General features: G+C 38.9%; 2 protein-coding genes across 6 annotated transcripts in view; one reads left to right on the top strand and one right to left on the bottom strand.

Moving 5' to 3' along the window:
- Positions 1-11,591, bottom strand: part of QRSL1 (glutaminyl-tRNA amidotransferase subunit QRSL1) — a 52,437-nt gene extending 40,846 nt beyond the window's left edge. For all 4 annotated transcript variants that reach the window (XM_042939474.1, XM_042939472.1, XM_042939473.1 and 1 more), the window contains exons 1-4: positions 11,467-11,591; positions 2,851-3,010; positions 2,431-2,529; positions 1,315-1,411 (exon numbers count right to left, since the gene is read on the bottom strand). In XM_042939474.1, coding sequence (XP_042795408.1) covers positions 1,315-1,411; positions 2,431-2,529; positions 2,851-3,010; positions 11,467-11,490 — 380 coding nt within the window. In that variant the 5' untranslated portion in view covers positions 11,491-11,591. The remainder of the gene's footprint in view (positions 1-1,314; positions 1,412-2,430; positions 2,530-2,850; positions 3,011-11,466) is intronic.
- A 62-nt stretch (positions 11,592-11,653) lies between these two features.
- The window catches only part of RTN4IP1 (reticulon 4 interacting protein 1), a 48,806-nt gene continuing 40,271 nt past the window's right edge, over positions 11,654-20,188 (top strand). Inside the window, exon 1 of one of the 2 annotated variants that reach the window (XM_042939469.1) lies at positions 11,654-12,391. In XM_042939469.1, the coding sequence (XP_042795403.1) occupies positions 12,115-12,391 (277 nt within the window). In that variant the 5' untranslated portion in view covers positions 11,654-12,114. The remainder of the gene's footprint in view (positions 12,392-20,188) is intronic. The other variant, XM_042939470.1, reaches the window with a different exon arrangement.

Below are 20,188 nucleotides of genomic sequence, written 5' to 3'. Positions count from 1 at the left end.
CCAGGCTGTGGCTTATTTTTTCATGTGTTAACAGTGTGTTTCAAAGTATAGAAGTTCCTAATTTTAGAGAAGTACAGTCTATCAGTTTTTTATTTTATGGATTGTACTTATGTGTCCCATCTAAGAAATTTTTGCCTAACTCATGGTCACAAAGATTTTTCTCCTGCATTTTCTTCTATAAGGTTTAGGTTTTACTTTCTTTAGGCTCTTTTAATCTGGAATATTTTCACAGCATTTCTTTGTCTTTTATGATATTCATATTTTTATAGAATGTTTCTCATTTCAGACTTATCTTCTGATTCCCTGTGATTAGTTTCAGGTTTAACATTCTCAGCTGGAATACTGCATAGGTGATGGTGTGTTCTTCTCAGGGAATCACATCTAGAGGTACAATGATGTCTACTTACTCTCACTGACGATGTTCATTTTGATCAGCTGTTCAAGGCAATGTCCTAATGACCTATGTTCAAGTTTACTCCCATGGATTAATTCATTCAATATATATTTACTGAGTGCCAAGAGATAACACCGTAAATAAGAGAGTCAAAGACTCTGCATCTATGAAACAATGCTTTGGTGAAACACTGAATGTTTTCACTCCAAAATCAGGAACAAAGAAAGGATATCTGCTCTTATCACTTCTACTCAGTATTGTACTGAAGTCTTAACCAACACAAAAAAGAAAGAGAAATAAGAAGAAATAAAACTGTCTGTATTTGCAGATGACATGATCATCCACATAAAATATACCAAAGAATCTACAAAGATCAACTAGAACTAATAAGAGAACTTAGCAAGGCAGTGGGATACAAGCTCAATACAGAGAAATCAATTATATTTCTATATACTAACAATAAACAATTAGAAATGGAAAAAATACCATTTTTCTATAGCATTAAAAAAATGAAATACTTGGGAATGAAACAAACACATTATGTACAAGATTTATATGCAGAAAATCATAAAAACACTGCTGAGAAAAATTAAAAATCTAATAAAGGGATAGAAATAAAGTGTTCAAGGATCAGAAGACACATATTAAGATGTCAATTCTCCCCATCTGACCGGGAAATTCAACACAATCATGATCAAAATCCAATTAAGCTTTACAGAAATCAGCAAACTGATTCTAAAACTTATATGGAAATGCAAAGCACCTAGCATATGTAAAATGATTTTGAAAAAGTTAAAGGACTCTTATTACCTAATTTCAAGGTTTACTATAAAGCTATAGTATCAAGATAATGTGATATGAAAGTAAACCGAGACAAAGATGAAAGAAATACAAGAGAAGAAAATTTCAATTTTACTTACCCCATTGCAAACTCATCTAAATTAGTTTTTCCCATCAGGACAGCTCCCTGATCCAACAACCTCTGAACTACTGTAGCATTATAAGGTGGTACATAACCTGAAAAAAATCAGTTATTTTTGTTGTAGGAGAAAAAAACATGAACATGTAAATCACATGCAAGAAACAAGATTTTAAATTGCAACTAAGCTGTCCATATTGACATGTGTTAATTATTTCTAATTTGAGTTGTAGGTGGTACTTTCTTCCCGAGGTTAGTTAATTTTAATTTTTCTACTGCTAATTTCTACATTTTCCAAAGACAGTCGGCATATTCACTATTTTTATCGTCTAAAAACATAGACTATAACAGTTCGTACTACTAAATACTGAATAATAGAGATGTACCCAATTCATCTGAAACTAACAGCACATCATTATTTTGCTCATTGTACTTGAAATGCTACATCACACAGTAATTTTCATCTATTTCCAGTCACACATAGATCTCTATTCTCATTTAAATTTCATCTAGTGTGTATTCCAGAACAATTAACAATAATATAGCTCTTAGAGGAACCTGTGGCATATTCCCCAGAGACTTTCTTTTAGGGTATAGCACTGTGAATAAGCTTTTTCTAGTTCTTTTTCTTTCTAGGATCCCCAAATCTTGATAAACATGTTTCCTTTTGACCTACTAAACTGTAAAGAACAAAATTAAGCATCACTATATGCAGATAAGTATAGTGACATAAAAGATGGAAGACTCAGGAAACACAAAACAACTAGACAATAGGTGCTAATCCTCACAGAGAGGGGTAATGACAGGCCCTTATTCCCATATTATCAATGAGTGGGAGTCAGAGGTCACTTAGTGTGTATTTGGTGGTCAGTTATTGAGTCTTCCTAAGTGGGATTTCTAAAATTTCCTAAGTAGGATACATCCAATAAGCTGGCCTACCTCTAAGGAATAGTTGTGCATTCTGAAAGAGCCGATAGTAAAAATACACCAGCATAAGTATTTCTTTTGCAAATATAACTGGTCTCAGAATACCTTGGTGCTTTAGTATCTTACCTTTTATTTAAACTGAAAAACTAGTTTTATAAAACTACTAATGCTCTGGTCAATTAAACTTTACCTTTCAGCATGTTCGATGCACATGTTGTCTCAATGCCTGATGTGCTAAAGTTGTCTTTTACTGCAACAGGAATTCCATCTAAAGCCCCGAGGGAGTGACCTGCATCAAAAAGCCAAAAGAACAGGAGCTATACATCGAGTTCAGGATATAAAGACACATTAATACTAGTTATTATGGTAACTATTAGTTTTTGGTAAAGATACTTCTTCATAAATCAAGTTTATGTTAGAAACTATTCCAGTTGGGCATTATAAAGCATCACATATCCATTAGCCTTATTTTTATTATACCTCATGGCGAGTTCTTTAAATAAGGGTATGTTTTATGTTAAAAGCCTCGCTTGCCAAATGGAGACTGCTACATCCAATTAAATTGTTTCTCTAGGGATATACCAATTAAGTATAATTCACAGTAATTTACCTTTCTTGTATCTTTTCTCTGATTCTTCAGCTTGCTTTAAGGCCACCTCTTCTGATATAGTAATGTAAGCATTTAGAAACTTGGTCTTCTTGATAAGGGAGAGACATTTTTGACAGAGCTCTACTGGAGTAATTTGGCCTTGTTTCAGCGCTGCAGAAACCTATAATGTATACAATTCAAAAACCCTTTACCGAGCCTGCAGAAGTTTCAAGTATTATACTGAGTAGGCAGATAGAATGGGGAAGTATACAATTTTGAAGTGAAGCTTGGATTCAAAACCAAGAGAACGCTATACCTAGGTGGTGTACTGAATGAGGGTAACACATTGGTTAGCTTGGGTACGGGTTGGGGGACACGACGTTCATTGCCCTAGTGGAGGGCTGTTTCCAAGTCAGATCTGTACCAACAAGAGCAGTGGTTTAGGTAAGCCATCCTGTCTAGTAGCAGTGGAGGCCTGGGATGGGTGGAGCATGGGTTAGGGTAGATCGTGCAGAGAGTAGTTTAGCTGCAACACACACAACCCAGAGTGAAAAAAAAGAAAGAAAGAAAGAAACTGACTGGACAAGGCCCTGCAGGGGCTTATGGCTCTAGGTAAGATCTTTATAACTATTGTAGAATTCAAGTCAGAGCTACTACAAATGGAGAGAATGTTTATAAAATATGGGTTCAAAAGCAAACTGAGAGGAAACTTCTCTGAAATCCTGGCTGGGGTGCATTAGGAAGGCTAGTAAAAGAAGTGTTAAAATAAACTGCATTACAAATGAGCAGAACGTAGATGTTTACAGTAAAGCCTGAAGTGATGACTATTTAATACTTCCTGTAGGAAGTAGTAAGTACTTACTAATTAGATAAAAGGAATGAATTATAAGTCAAAGAAGACATCGCAGCTTTGGAGATTATATGAAAAGAGTTGGGATGGGAGCTCAGAGAGAAGGAAGATGGGCAAAGGAGTAATATTTACTATTAACCAAGAGCCAGACATAGGTGCTTTACATGCATTATTACTTCACTTAACCCTATAACAACCACATAAGTTATGTATTATTAACCTCATTTCACAAATGAAGACTGAAGCTCAGAGAGGTTAGTGATTTGTCCAAAGCCACATAGTAGTATAGGGGAGAAGTAACTTCATAATACAAGCTCCTTCACCATCTCTCTCTACATGACTGCAAGCTTAGTTTGTCTTCCAAGTTGACTGTATTTTCAGGTGTCCTACATCCATCAAGCAACAGGAGTTTGCATTTGAGGGGAAAATCTGCAAATCATCTGCTCTCATCTGTTGAATAAATCATCAAAGCAGCGGTATTCTTAGGGCTGAGCTTAAGATTAGAAACGCAGTGGGAACAGGCCACTGAGAGGACCCCTAAGGCAGATGCACAAGAGGAGGAAAGCACTGCCGACAGGTGGCTGAGGCAGTGACTCAGGGAGGGGCGGGGGCAGGTGGGCCAAATTGTAAGAATGACAAAAATTGTCTCACTGTCTTTCCTTCTTTGCCTCCCCTCAAGTCTCCTAATGCCTACTATCCTCAGATGCTCTGTGACTTGCCAACTGGTACAAGAATACAAGAGAAACCTGTTTCGGTTGTGGTTACAAGGGCAAGAAATGAGATTGTCTAGGAGCACTCATTTGAAATGCTGCTGATCTTCATTAGGACCATTTTTAGGAAATCCAGATTTGAGAAAATGAAAAAGAGAATTGGAGAAGAGAAATGAAAACAAAGATGCTAATTAACTAGAATGACCTGAGCATAAGGAGTGTGAAAATATAAACAGTGCAGCTTCCCTGGGACAAAACTGAAGGTGTCATATCTGAATATGAGATAAAATCGACCATAAAAGTTTTGTTAAAAAAACCACATTTGTTTTCCCTGGCACTTCTTTTCTCTAATAGAAAATAGGTGTTTCCTTGAGGCCACTGCTTCTCCTGCAGCTTTCTCAAGAGATGACTGTTTTATTAATTTTTTTCTTAAAAAAAATTTTTTTTAATGTTTATTTTTGATAGATCGCGAGCAGGGGAGGGGCAGAGAGAGAGGGAGACACAGAATCCGAAGCAGGCTCCAGGCTCCCGAGCTGTCAGGACAGAGCCCAACGTGGGGCTCGAACTCATGGACTGCTGGCTCATGATGTGAGCTGAAGTCAGATGCTCAACCCACTGAGCCACCCAGGTGCCCCAAGAGATGACTGTTTTAGCTTCTACCTACCGTGGACCAGAGTCCAGAGGGGGAGGGGAGAGTGTGCAGGCAAGTATCCTCCTCATTCTTCAATGCCTTCCTCTTCCCTCTTCACTCAAAAATCCCAGCTCATCTGAAGTACAGGACTTGGAGGAGTTTATATCACTCTTCCTGGGGTGTGAACCTACTGTCTGCCTGGTACCCCTTTTCATTCATCAAAGATTTTAGCACTTAGCTCCCTTTAGTCTACTTTACAGTGGCTCCTGTTATTATTCTTGTTGACTTCAGGCTTCAAGTAATGTACACTGAAACCCGGCCTCTCAGTTCAACCTCATTTCTGGCAAACTGTTCCTTCACCTCGCTCAGTCATCAACTCGTCCCAGACGACGTCATTACCAAGATATGTATAACCTCCAAAACCTCAATTCTAGTTATCCTCCAACTCCTGTCCGCCCAGCTCATTCGCCCAACCATCCACACGGTCAGCCAAAAAACGGGGACCTCAGTCCTACAGCTGCAAAGAAATCGAGTCTGCCAACAACCAATGAGGTTGAAGGAGGATCCTGAGCTTCAGATGAAACCACAGTCCTGGCCCACCCCTTGATTTCAGCCTTGTGAGACTCTCGTGAGCAGAGAACCCAGCTACTCCATTCCTGGACTCCTGACCCACAAAACTGTGAGATGATAAGATTATTTTAACCCAAAAAGTTTATACTAATTTGTTAGGCAGCAATAAAAAACAATACACCTTCGGGGCACCTGGGTGGCTCAGTCGGTTAAGCGTCCAACTTCAGCTCAGGTCACGATCTCACGGTCTGTGAGTTCAAGCCCCGCATCAGGCTCTGTGCTGATGCTGGCTCAGAGCCTGGAGCCTGCTTCGATTCTGTGTCTCCCTCTCTCTCTGCCCCTCCCTCATTCGTGCTCTGTCTCTCTCTGTCTCAAAAATAAATAAAAAAACATTAAAAAAAAAAAAAAAAAAACCAATACACCTTCTTAGAAAAAATAAGAGATCTTCCTCAAGAGTCACTCTTCTTAGAAACTAGGGGGAGAGAGAATTCTAAATACATATAATTTAGCAAATTTGTCACTGTAACAAAATTAATGTTAACAATAGCACTTAGTGCTAGGCATCATCCTAGATGCTTTATAGATGCTTTATACTTCTTTCTTTTTTTTTTTTTAAGGTTTATTCTTTTAGGGGCACCTGGGAGGCTCAGTCAGTTAAACATCCAACTCAATTTCAGCTCAGGTCATGACCTCATGGTTTGGGAGACTGAACACTATGAGTGTGGAGATTCTGCTCGGGATTCTCTCCCTCTCTCTCTCTCTGCCCCTCCCTCGGTCATGCTTGCCCCTTTTTCTGTCTCAAATAAATAAACATTAAAAAATATTTACTTTTTAAATTTTAATTTAATTTTTTAATGTTTATTTTTTGAGAAAGAGAAAGAGAGAGAGACAGCATGCGAGCAGGGGAGGGGCAGGGAGAGAGGGAGAAACAGATTCTGAAGCAGGCTCCAGGCTCTGAGCTATCAGCACAGAGCCTGACGCGGGGCTCAAACTCACAAACTATGGGATCATGACTGGAGCTGAAGTCAGATGCTTAACTGACTGAGCCACCCAGGTGCCCCAGTTTTAAGTTAATTTTAATTCCAGTATAGTTAACACAGCGTTATATTAGTTCAGGTGTAAAATATAATGACTCAACAATTGCATACATCAGCGGGTGCTCATCACAGCAAGAGCATCACCTATTTCCCACATCCTCCCACCCACCAATGATTTATATTTCATTTAATCTTTATATCCACTCTGAGGGGCTGATATTATTGCCTCCATTTTACAGATAAAAAACTAAAGTTCCTGCCTGAGGTCACAAAGCTGGAAAGTAGAGCGGGGATTCAACCAAGGCCTGCTGTTGTTTCCAAAGCCCACACTCTGTACCACTATGCTACTAACTTTACAGACAGCATCAGAAGTTCACTTAGAAAAAGAACTGTCTTTCAAAAATAATTGTCTTAATAAATGCTGAAGGTATAGGGGAGTCCTTGAGGCCGGAGTGTCCAGTTGACTGGTACCCATTAATATATTCCATTCATGTTTTTGTCTCCAATGTTACAAGAAATTGTATCAAGATCACTAGCAACCTCCACATTCCTAAATCCAGCAGTCACTGCTCAGTCCTAATCGTATACAGTATTTCTCAGCAGCATTCAACTTAAGAGAGCACTCTCTTCTTGAAGCTTTTTCACTTGTGTTTCAGGACACCAAGACTTGGTTTCCCTCTTGCCTTACCTACCATTCTTTCACATCTCTTTTGCTGGCTCTGCTTCCTATTGCTGACCTCTAAATGTTGGAAAGTTTTAGGCCTTCTTCTACTTTTGTGCTCAGCTCCTGGGTGTTCTTACCTGTCTACATACTTTAATTATCTTCTATACTCTGGCCAATTTGTATCGTCATACCTAGCTGCTTTCCTGATCTCCAAAGCTCCTATATCCGCCTGCTTAACCAACATCTCCACTTGCATATCCAGCAGGCATCTCCAAATTAACATGCCCAGAAGTCTTGATAACTTTCTCCTTCCAAATATGCTTCCTAAGAGTCTTTTCTGTATGGGGGTCCTCAAAAAACTAAAAACAGAAGTACCATATGATCCAGCAATTCCACTTCTGGGTGTTTATCCAAAGAAACGAAAACACTAATTTGAAAAGATATATGCACCCTTATGTTCATTGCACATTATGCACAATAGCCAAAATATGGAAGCAACCAAGGTGTCCATTGATGGATGAATGGATAAAGGAGATGTGGTGTGTGTGTATGTGTATATACACACACACACGCATATATATATGTGTGTGTATATATATATGTGTATATATATATATATATATATACACTTCATTTAATATATACCTAATATATGGTTACCTAATAGTCCATTATATATATTCCACACCTAAGTGAAATCCTACGGTATTTGTCTTTCTATTGTCACAAATGGTAAGATAAAAAGAACAAAATCTTGCCATTTGTGACAACAGAGAAAAACAAATACCGTATGACTTCACTTATATGTGGAATCTAAAAAACAAAACTCGTAGATGCAGAAAAGAGACTGATGGATGCCAGGAGGGAGGGGTTAGGGGATGGGCAAAATGGGAGAAAGGGGTCAAGAGGTAAACTTCCAGTCATAAAATAAATGTCATGGGGATATAATGTACAGCATGGTGACTAATCAACAATATTGTACTGCATATTATGTAACTTTATATGATGACAGGGAAAAACTAGACTTATTGTGATCAATTTGCAGTGTATACAAATACCAAATTATGTTGTACACCTGCAACAAATATAACATGATATGTCAACTATACCTCAAAAAAAAAGTGGGAAAAAATCTTTCCCATTTTTTTTTTAATGTTTATTTATTTTTGAGAGGGAGACAGAGCATGAGGGGAGGAGGGGCAAAAAGAGAGGGAGACAGAATCTGAAGCAGGTTCCAGACTCTGAGCTGTCAGCACAGAGCCTGACACAGGGCTCAAACTCATCAACCGCAAAATCATGACCTGAGCCCAAGTTGGACGCTTAACTGACTGAGCCACCCAGGCGCCAAGTCTTTCCGATCTTGCTGTTAACATCTTCCCAACTGCCCAGGCCAAAACTTTAAGCATCCTCCTTCATTCTTCTCTTTCCCTCAAACTCTGTATCCAATCCATCAGCAACTAACTTAAAGAAAAACACCCGTTTCACATTACCTCTACAGCCACCTCATCTGTGCTGCCATTATCTCTTGCCAATGCAACAGCCTTCTAACTGGTCTTTCTGCTTCCTCACTTGCTTTCTTGTAGACCATATCTTTAGGAATAGCCTTTAGGAGCTTTTCCTTACCATGGCCTAAGAAGTTGTCCATGATCTGGTTCCTACTTATCTCTCTAACCTCATCTCCCACTATTCTCCTCTTCATTCACATCTCTCCAGGCACACTGGCCTTCTTGCAATTCCTGAACATGTCAAGCTTGCTCTTGCTGCAGACTCTTTGCACTTACTGTTCCATCTGGCTGGAGTACTATTCCTCCAGACCCTCCCAGGGCTCACCCTTCATATCCTTCAGGTCTCTTTAAAATATACCCAGGCAGTCAGAGAAACCTTTCCTAACCACTCCAAGCCATCTGGCTCCACCCCCACCCCTACTACTTCTCACGCTGTAGCCTGCTTAATCTTTCTTCATATTACTGAAATTATATTATTTACTTAAAAAAATAGAAACTTATTTAATGCCTGTTTCCCCATAAAAATGCAGGCTTCATGAGTGCAGGAACTTCTGTTTGCCTTCAATGCTAATCCCCAACGACTGGAACACAGAGGTGTTCACTAAATGTTAATTGAATGAATAACTGAGTTGTTTAAAATTTGGAATCTGTTTTCCCATAGAACAATTAAGGGTTCTTAGGCAGACCCCCAAGAAGCCTCTTGAACATATAATTAATAACTTTAGGATTAGTATTATTAGCCTGGTGTCTGGCTCCTAGAAACAGTGGGATCATGCCACAAAGGGGGAAGGTAAAAGTGAGACTCCTCTTTCCTGAATGTACCTGCATAAAACTTACAAATAGTTTTATCTCCTGTTTGGCATGTTACCTCCTTTGAGTGCCTCCTCTCAGGGCTCCTGTTACTCTAAGCCTTACGTAGATCCCCAACATTGCCTCAAAACTCTATTATAGTTCCCAGCTCCTCCCCCGAATTTCCTCCCCAGCAAATTTTCCCTTTCTTCAATTGATTATAGCAACTATGTGAGGGAGAGAAATTTTATTGAACTATTGTAATTCACAACAATGGGTGAATAAATCATTCGACCCTCCCAGGCGTCTTTACATATTTAAAAGAGAATGTGTACTAAATTAATTAATTTCTAATTGGTAGAATTTGGGACATCAGTACAATGATGTAGAAAAAACATGGAGTGGACAGAAGATACTTTTGGGGGTGGGAAAATAACTACCAAATAATGTTTTGTTTTTATAATTTTATTTTTTTAAATTTTTAAATGTTTATTTATTTTTGAGAGGGGGGGAGGGGCAGAGAGAGGGAGACAAAGGATCCAAAGCAGGCTCTGCCCTGAGAGTGGAAGCCCTATGCGAGGCTTGAACTCATAAGCTGCAGGATCACGACCTGAGCCAAAGTCAGATGCTTAACTGATTAAGCCACGAAGGCGCCTCTGTACAGAAATATATAGTAGAGACCACGTGTAATATAAGATGGTAAAACACTAATGCACTTTGGGTAAGGGCTATTTATTATTTAATGCCTGTCATTTTTGTTATTGTAATTTACAGCTTTCTAAAAGGCTACCACATGGACAGATAAAAAGATTTCCCAGGTGAAAATACAACAGGAAAATGGAAGGCAGGGTAGGTCCTAAATCCCTACTTATTAGCAGATTCACGTGGAGCCCTGGTTAAACCATATACTCTGGGCCGCAAATCACAGAGCTCCCAAAGTGGGACACAGCTGTGGTTCTAACAAGAGCCTGACAGGATTCTTATATGAGTGGGCCTGCAGACAGTTCCCAAGTTTGAGAGATACTGGGCCAGAAAGCAAGGAGATCTGAAGTCTTAGCAGAGAGGAAGCAAAGAAAACAGATTCCAGAGGTAAATTCAAAATAGAATTAACAGGGCTTAGTGATTTATTGGATATGACAGATGAGGAAGAATGTTAAGGGCAACTGGGATAACAGCTGTGCCATTAAAAAGAGAATATTAAGAATTCAGAAATCAGGTTTTGTTTTTTAAGGTGGAGATTGAGAAGAAGTGGTCCTATTAGAATGATGAAGTCAACTTTCCTTAAAGTAAGTTGAGGTTGTTATGGGGCATTTTGAAGAGATGTCCAGAAGGCATTTACAAACATAGCCTAGAGTATAAAACTGAGCTCCAGGAAATGGAAGACACGGGTGAGAGAATCATTGCTATCTTACTGATAGTTGAAGCCTAAAGAATCTATCAAGGAAGTGGGGACGGGGCGGGGGGGTGGGGGACTAAAAATTACTCGTTTGTATTTTGCAAAGTACAGATTTCACGGGCTTCTTAAGCGATAACTGCATTAGATGAGTGTAGGGAACCGAAGAGGGACTAAAGTGGACCAGCAAAGCCCATCCACTAGGGGCCTGACCCAAGCTTTTAGCAAACGTCTAGTTGAAAGAAGCCAGGGTACACTTCCACCGCACCGTTCCGTGCTGCGTAAGCCTCCCCTGCTGAGGTCGTAACTCCAGAACGGGTATAGAGAGTACAGCTGAATGGCCCAAAGGTCGGAAGCCCCCACCCAGTTCCAGGAAAGGAGACGGCCGAGGCTGACAAAGATGCGTGGTCAGACCCCGGGGCTCCTTGTCCATGGATTCCGCGAAACTTTTTGACCTCCCTGGGCCCTCAACAGCCAGTTCCACTCACTTCTTGGAGGGTCCGGCCCAGCATGGTCCTCGTGCCCAGCCTGCCACCACAGAGACAAGGTGACAAGGAGGAATAAAAAAGGTCAACACCCGCGCCGGTATTACATGGGCGCAGCCATCTTTGGCCGTCACTGACCGTTTCAACATCGAGTACTTAGATTGGTCGAATTGCAGCCCGGGGAAATTATCTTTGCACGTGATTGGTTGGCGCCGCAAAGCAACTCCTGCTGCGAAGGAGAGAGGGTCGTAAGGAGACTCGGGGCTAGGGTCGCGGAGGGAGTCGGGGAGTCTCAGGTTCTTGGTAGCGTGTGGTAATTGAGCGGGGTTTGCTTGTCCTGCCGGGGGCTTCCCGGACAGGGCTGGCTTCTAGGGGTTTTGTATTTGTTTTTCAAAGGGGAGAAGGTGTAAGGAGGGAAGAGAATGACAGAATACTGACTGGAATGCTAATTGGAGATTTTCAAATGGGAAGAGCAGAATAATTCCATATTCTTCCTTCAGTTGCTCCATTAGGCAGGCTGACTTCTATTTTGAATTCTCAACTTTGAAATCAGCCAGTGTGTTTGGCAGATATTGACCTAATTTAGGGGTTACAGTTTGAGCCAATTTAAATGCATTTTACTTAGGGCCCACAATACAACCACTGTTTACGATGGAACTTCTGCTGAAAACCTGTGTACTTAGAAGAAATGCATGTACTGCGGTTTGCTTCTGGAGAAGCCATGCTGTCCAAAAGCCTTCAGTTAAAAAGATTAGTACTACCTCTCCAAGGAGCACCGTCATGCCCGCTTGGGTGATAGATAAATACGGAAAGAACGAGGTGCTTCGATTTACTCAGAACATGATGATACCTGTCATACACTATCCAAATGAAGTTATTATCAAAGTTCACGCCGCGAGTGTAAATCCTATAGATGTTAATATGAGAAGTAAGTTTTCGGAAGACATTCCACCTTCCCTTTTTCTTTCCTTTTTTTTTTTTTTTTTTTTTTTTTTTTTTTTTTCAGAATTTCATCAGGGGTCAGTTTTAAAAGATGTTATTTGACTACAGCTCTTTGGTTAATACAAAGGAATTATTTGGGTTTTTGACAGTATCTCAGCACATATTATCTCTCAGGTTTTTGAACTTGCAGTGTTCATGGTATACTTCAGTCTTCTACAAAATATAAGCAAATATATGTTTGAAATTTTTCCATGCCTCTTTACAGTGAGGATTGGGATTTGAGCTAATTTGGGGTCCACAGCTAACTTTTTGGTATATCATCCGGGGAACTTTGTGTATTCTGAGGGCCACTGTGGGTTTTGGAGGTATGATTACGTTTTCACATCAGTTCAAAATTTGCATTTTTATAATAATTCTCTGCTCTCTCACTATTCTTGTCTGTCTTTATTGGTCCAGTGGACAAAACAGAACAGGTTGCCAGGATTTGGACACAGTACTTCATTTCTGCTGTTGGATTTTTGCTCTCGCCCTTTAAAATACCCTTTCCTGTATGCTTCATCCTAAATGGGAATGTTACCATCTTAATTTCAGCTGAGGCATATTGCCAAAGTTTGGAAAGCACTATATTCCTTAAAATTATGTACGCTTTGCAATTATTATAGTGCCAAAAAGATTGATTACCCTTTGTAAATTTAACTTTTGGAAAATAATGACAAAAATATTGCTTGCGGGAACTCCTCCATGTCTTCTGAAAACATAAAAATCTCTTGAGATGATTAGTTAACCTCCATGTTCTAAATAAGCTGCCATATGCAGTTTATTTTAACCGTGAGTCTGTGTTTTGAAGGCCTTGTGTGCAACATAGATTGCCTCATAACAGTTACTGTATGGGAACTGTGCGTGATTAGTTCAATTTCTTGGTTCATAGAAACCAATTACAAAGTCAGCATTAATGATAGAATGAATCATTTTGTGGAATTTATAGAGAAATATGAAAGTGTTGAGACTGACATCTTTTCATTTCTTCCTCCTATTTTCCAGGAGCTGTGTGATAGATTAGGATGGCCATTCTCAAGCTTTTTGGTCTTGAGATCTCTTTAGCCTATTAATAATTAAAATGGGCTTTTGTTTATGTGAGTTATAGCTGTCAGTATTTACCTTATTAGAAATTAGAGAAAATTTTAAATTTTCATTTAAAAATGCAGTGAACTTTTGTGTTGACATTACAAAATTTAAATCAGGGCAGAAATATAAAATGACATAAAATGAGAGACGAGTCCATATGTGAAGCATTGGAAAAGGTGGTGGTTGACAGAGTGTAGGGTCTACTTCAAAGTGTTTACAATGAAAAATAACTAGTTTCCAAAATAAGGAAAAAAATTGAGTAAGAAGGATAGCATTGTTTAACACGTTTGCTTATCTCTGTGCCTTCTGGTTTAATAAGACAGGTGGATTTTCATATGAACGGCTGTATTCAATCTGTTGCAATACATCATTTGAAGTTAGTGAAGAAAATCCAGCCTCCTGCAGGTAGTTGAAAGGAAAGGACTTAGACTCCACAGATCTTGGGGGTGTGAAAACTGCTGGATTCGGGAAATAAAGCACACTTTCACAGTCTAGGTTTTTTTGTTGTTTTTTAAAGATTTTATTTTTAAGTAATCTCCACACCCAACATGAGATTCAAACTCACAACTCTGAGGTCAAGGGTCACATGCTCTACTGACTGAACCAGCCTGGTGCCCTCTTGGTCTTTAGATCTTTTGACTCCAATTTTTAAAGTTGATATTTTTAACTCAATGAATATATTTAGACCTGTGCTGTCCAGTATAGTAACCACTAGTCACAGGCGGGTGGTGAGCAGCTGAGGTGTGGCTAATCTGAATTCAGATGTGCAGTTAGTGTAAAACGCACACTGGTATCAAAGACTTAGAAAAAAAAGAATGTTGGGGTGCCTGCGTGGCTCAGTCGGTTAAGCCTCCAAGTTCAGCTCAGGTCACGCTCTCCCAGTTTGTGAGGTCAAGCCCTGCATCAGGCTCTGTGCTGACAGTTCACAGCCTGGAGCCTGCCTCTGCGATTCTCTCTGCTCCTCCCCTCTCCCCCCTTGAGCGCGCGCTCTCTCTCTCTCTCTCTCTTTCTCTTTTTCTCTCAAAAATAAACATTAAAAATTTTTAAAAAAAGAATGTGAAATGTCTCAACAATTTTATATTGATTACATATTGACCTGATAATATTTTGACTATATTAAGTAAAATATGAAAATCAATTTTATTTGTTCATTTTTAGTGCCTACTAGGAAATTTTGAATTAATGTGACTTGCATTGTATTTCTATCGGACAGTACCAATCTAGACAATGTGAGGAATAGCTATTACACATTTCTTTGTGGGCAGGGGGTTTGAGGAAATACTTAGATTCAAAAAGTGTTTGTAGCTAGAAACTCTGTTACGGGAGAATTGAAATGTCTTTACTATGATTGTCCCATGAAATCCACATCTGTATTCTTTTTGTTTGTTCTGAAGAGTTGCTACTAGTTGGAAATAGTGTTTCCCCTTATTCATTTACGTAGGGTGTAAAGATAATAGTTTTTATAGGCTATGCCTTTAAGTGGAAGGTTTATACCCAATGATCAGTATGTTTTGCCATCCCCTTTGATTATAAATCCTTTGAAGGTAGATCTCATGTTCTGTGTCAACTACTACCTGTTTTAGTGCTTCACATATGTAGTTGTCATTCAGTCATTATTTTTGTGTCATTTTATATTTTCATTTTAACTTAAGGTTGTACACTAAAATTAGTGGTGTTCTAACCTTGAGTACTTTGTACATTTTGTCTTCATTTCAACCTGTTAACTTTTCATTTCTTTGAATGCACACGCACAATTTGTATTGTGTATGTTTTGATTTCAGTAGGTTGGTTAGATCGGGACTTTCTTGGCTGCTATTTAATAATGTAATGTTGTGACACATTTTACTTGTATATAGTATTCTTGAGACACCTTAGTTTTGTATAACTTAACCAGGTAATATTATTTGTAAGTTACCATGTTTCCTGCTCATGAATCCTTTTTTTTTTTTTTTTTTTTTTTTTTTGTAGGGGGCGGGGGGCGGGGAATGTGTGATTGTTGTTGCAGAAGATTGCTGAAATGGTAGCTTGGGGAAATAAAATAATGAGTACTAGATTATAAACTGTAGGAAGCACTTGTTTCCCTTGACAAGAATGCAAGGACCTGTCTATTTTGAAAGATGAAGGCAGGCTGTTTTTCTGGAGATAGCCACTTTTATTGGACATAAAATCATAAATCCTGTAAATGGCTAAATAAATGCAAAAATATATATAGCCAACAGAATCATCCCAACAAAGCTTGATTTCCTTAGATGGGATTAAAGTCACTGAAACTGATGACAGATTAGGATTTTCCCCATCATCCCAATTCTTTTTTTTTTAATTTATTTTTTATTTTTTTAATTTACATCCAAATTAGTTAGCATCTAGTGCAACAATATTTCAGGGGTAGATTCCTTAATGCCCCTTACCCATTTAGCCCATCCCCCCTCCCATAACCCCTCCAGTAACTGTTCGTTCTCCATATTTAAGAGTCTCTTCTGTTTTGTCCCCCTCCCTGTTTTTATATTATTTTTGTTTCCCTTCCCTATGTTCATCTGTTTTGTCTCTTAAAGTCCTCATATGAGTGAAGCCGTATGATTTTGTCTTTCTCTGACTAATTTCGCTTAGCATAATACCCTCTAGTTCCATCCATGCAGTTGCAAATGGCAAGATTTCATTCTTTTTGATTGCTGAGTAATACTCCATTGTATATACCACATCTTCTTTATTCATCCATTGATGGACATTTGTGCTCTTTCCATGCTTTGGCTATTGTTGATAGTGATGGTATGAATATTGGGGTGCATGTGTTCCTTTGAAACAGCATACCTGTATCCCTTGGATAAATGCCTAGTAATGCAATTGCTGGGTTGTAGGGTAGTTCTATTTTTAATTTTTTGAGGAACCTCCATCCTGTTCTCCAGAGTGGCTGCACCAGCTTGCATTCCCACCAGCGATGCAAAAGGGATCCTTTCTCTGCATCCTCGCCAACATCTGTTGTTGCCTGAGTTGTTAATGTTAGCCAGTCTGACAGGTGTGAGGTGGTATCTCATTGTGGTTCTGAGATGCATCATTTCCCTGATAATGAGTGATGTTGAGCATTTTTTCATGTGTCAGCCACCTGGATGTCTTCCTTGTAGAAGTGTCTATTCATGTCTTTTGCCCATTTCTTCACTGGATTATTTGTTTTTTGGGTGTTGAGTTTGATAAGTTCTTTATAGATTTTAGATACTAGCCCTTTATCTGATATGTCATTTGCAAATTTCTTCTCCCATTCTGTCGTTGCCTTTTAGTTTTGCTGATTGTTTCCTTCACTGTGCAGAAGCTTTTTATCTTGATAAGGTCCCAATAGTTCATTTTTGCTTTTGTTTCCCTTGCCTCTGGAGATGTGTTGAGTAAGAAGTTGCTGTGGCCAAGGCCAAAGAGGTTTTTGCCTGCTTTCTCCTCAAGGATTTTGATGGTTTCCTGTCTTACATTTAGGTCTTTCATCCATTTTGAGTTTATTTTGTGTGTGGTGTAAGAAAGTGGCCCAGGTTCATTTTTCTGCATGTGGCTGTCCAGTTTTCCCAACACCATTTGCTGAAAAGACCCGTCTTTTTTCCATTGGATATTCTTTCCTGCTTTGTCAAAGCTTAGTTGGCCATACATCTGTGGGCCCATTTCTGGGTTCTCTATTCTGTTCCATTGATCTGAGTGTCTGTTTTTGTGCCAGTACCATACTGTCTTGATTACAGCTTTGTAATACAGCTTGAAGTCCGGGATTGTGATGCCTCCTGCTTTGGTTTTCTTTTTCAAGATTGCTTTGGCTATTAGGGGTCTTTTCTGGTTCCATACAAATTGTAGGATTGTTTCTTCTAGCTCTGTGAAGAATGCTGGTGTTATTTTGATAGGAATTGCATTGAATATGTAGATTGCTTTTGGGTAGTATTGACATTTTAACAATATTTGTTCTTCCTATCCGGGAGCGTGGAGTCTTTTTTTCCATTTTTTTTTTTTTTGTGTCTTCAATTTCTTTCATAAGCTTTCTGTAGTTTTCCGTGTATAGATGTTTCACCTCTTTGGTTAGATTTATTCCTAGGTATTTTATCATTTTTGGTGCAACTGTAAATGGGATCGATTCCTTGATTTCTCTTTCTGTTGCTTCATAGTTGGTGTATAGGAATGCAATCGATTTCTGTACATTGATTTTTAGCTCATTGGTTTTTCCATATAGAGTACCATGTCATCTGCGAAGAGTGAAAGTTTGACCTCCTCCTGGCCAATTTGGATGCCTTTTATTTCTTTGTGTTGTCTGATTGCAGAGGCTAAGGCTTGCAATACTATGTTGAATAATAGTGGCAAGAGTGGACATCCCTGTCATATCTTGACCTTAGGGAGAAAGCTCTCAGTTTTTCCCCATTGAGGATGATCTTAGTGTTGGGTCTTTCATATATAGCTTTTATGATCTCGAGTTATGATCCTTCTATCCCTACTTTCTTGAGGGTTTTTATCGAGAAAGGATGCTGTATTGTGTCAAATGCTTTCTCTGCATCTATTGAGAGGGTCATATGGTTCTTGTCCTTTCTTTTATTGATGTGATGAATCACATTGATTGTTTTGTGGATATTGAGCCAGCCCTGCACCCCAGGTATAAGTCCCACTTGGTCGTGGTGAATAATTTTTTTAATGTATTGTTGGAGCCAGTTGGCTAATATCTTGTTGAGGATTTTTGCATCCATGTTCATCGGGGAAATTGGTCTATAGTTCTCCTTTTTAGTGGGGTCTCTGTTTGGTTTTGGATCCAAGGTAATGCTGGCCTCATAGAAAGAGTTGGAAGTTTTCCTTCCATTTCGATTTTTTGGAACACCTTCAAGAGAATAGGTGCTAACTTTTAAATGTTTGGTAGAATTCCCTTGGAAAGCCATCTGGCCCTGGACTCTTATTTTTTGGGAGATTTTTTATTACTGATTTGATTTCTTTACGGGTTATGGGTCTGTTCAAATTTTCTATTTCTTCCTGTTTCAGTTTTGGTAGTGTATATGTTTCTAGGAATTTGTCCATTTCTTCCAGATTGCCCATTTTATTGGCGTATAATTGCTCATAATATTCTTAATGTTTTTATTTCTGCTGTGTTGGTTGTGATCTCTCCTCTTTCATTCTTGATCTTATTTATTTGGGTCCTTTCCTTTTTCTTTTTGATCAAACTGGCTAGTGGTTTGTCAATTTTGTTAATTCTTTCAAAGAACCAGTTTCTGGTTTCATTGATCTGTTTTGTTTTTTGGTTTCGATAGCATTAATTTCTGCCCTAATCTTTATTATTTCCTGTTTTCTGCTGGTTTGGGGTTTTATTTGCTGTTCTTTTTCCAGCTCCTTAAGGTGTAAGGTTAGGTTGTGTATCTGAGACCTTTCTTCCTTCTTTAGGAAGGCTTGGATTGCTATATACTTTCCTCTTATGACCACCTTTGCTGCATCCCAGAGGTTTTTGGTTGTGGTGTTATTATTTTCATTGGCTTCCATGAACTTTAATTTCCTCTGTAACTTCTTGGTTAGCCCATTCATTCTTTAGTAGGATGTTCTTTAGTCTCCAAGTATTTGTTACCTTTCCAAACTTTTTCTTGTGTTTTGATTTCGAGTTTCATAGCATTGTGGTCTGAAAATATGCACGGTATGATCTCAGTCTTTTTGTACTTGTTGAGGGCTGGTTTGTGTTCCAGTATGTGGTCTATTCTGGAGAATGTTCCATGTGCACTGGAGAAGAATGTATATTCTGATGCTTTAGGATGAAATGTCCTGAATATATCTGTTAAGTCCATCTGGTCCAGTGTGTCATTCAAAGCCATTGTTTCCTTGTTGATTTTTTGATTAGATGATCTGTCCATTGTTGTGAGTGGGGTGTTGAAGTCCCCTACTCTTATGGTGTTATTATCAATGAGTTTCTTTATGTTTGTGATTAATTGATTTATATATTTGGGTGTTGCCACATTTGGCACATACATGTTTACAATTGTTAGGTCTTCTTGGTGGATAGACCCCTTAATTATGATGTAATGCCTTTTTGCATCTCTTGATACATCAGACAATCTAGACTTTAAAATAAAGACTGTAAGTATGGCTACTCCGTCTGTCTTTTGTTGACCATTAGCATGATAGATGGTTCTCCATACTCTTACTTTCAATCCGAAGGTGTCTTTAGGTCTAAAGTGGGTCTCTTGTAAACAGCATATAGATGGATCTTGTTTTCTTATCCATTCTGTTACCCTGTGTCTTTTGATTAGAACATTTAGTCTATTGACATTTAGAGTGAGTACTGAAAGATATGAATTTATTGCCATGATGTTGCTTGTAGACTTGGAGTTTCTGGTGGTGTTCTTTGGTCCTTTCTAGTCTTTGTTGCTTTTGGTCTTTGTTTGTTTGTTTGTTTTCATCTTTTCTCCCCTCAGAGAGTCCCCCTTAAAATTTCTTGCAGGGCTGGTTTAGTGGTCACAAACTCCTTTAATTTTTGTTTGGGAAACTTCTTATCTCTCCTATTTTGAATGAAATTGCCACATCATCCCAATTCCTGAGCCTTATTGACAATCTCTAACAATGGGCCTCCGAAGGGCCCCCATTCCTTTGTGTCACCTAGCAGGTTTTCACTTGCTACCGGCTGCATTCTGGATTTGGGGCTTGTTTAGCTAGTAGTAGCAGTGAGCCAGTGCTA

Source organism: Panthera leo, chromosome B2 (assembly GCF_018350215.1).
Source record: "Panthera leo isolate Ple1 chromosome B2, P.leo_Ple1_pat1.1, whole genome shotgun sequence".
Lineage (NCBI taxonomy): Eukaryota > Metazoa > Chordata > Mammalia > Carnivora > Felidae > Panthera > Panthera leo.
This window is presented reverse-complemented; position numbering and strand designations above follow the sequence as displayed.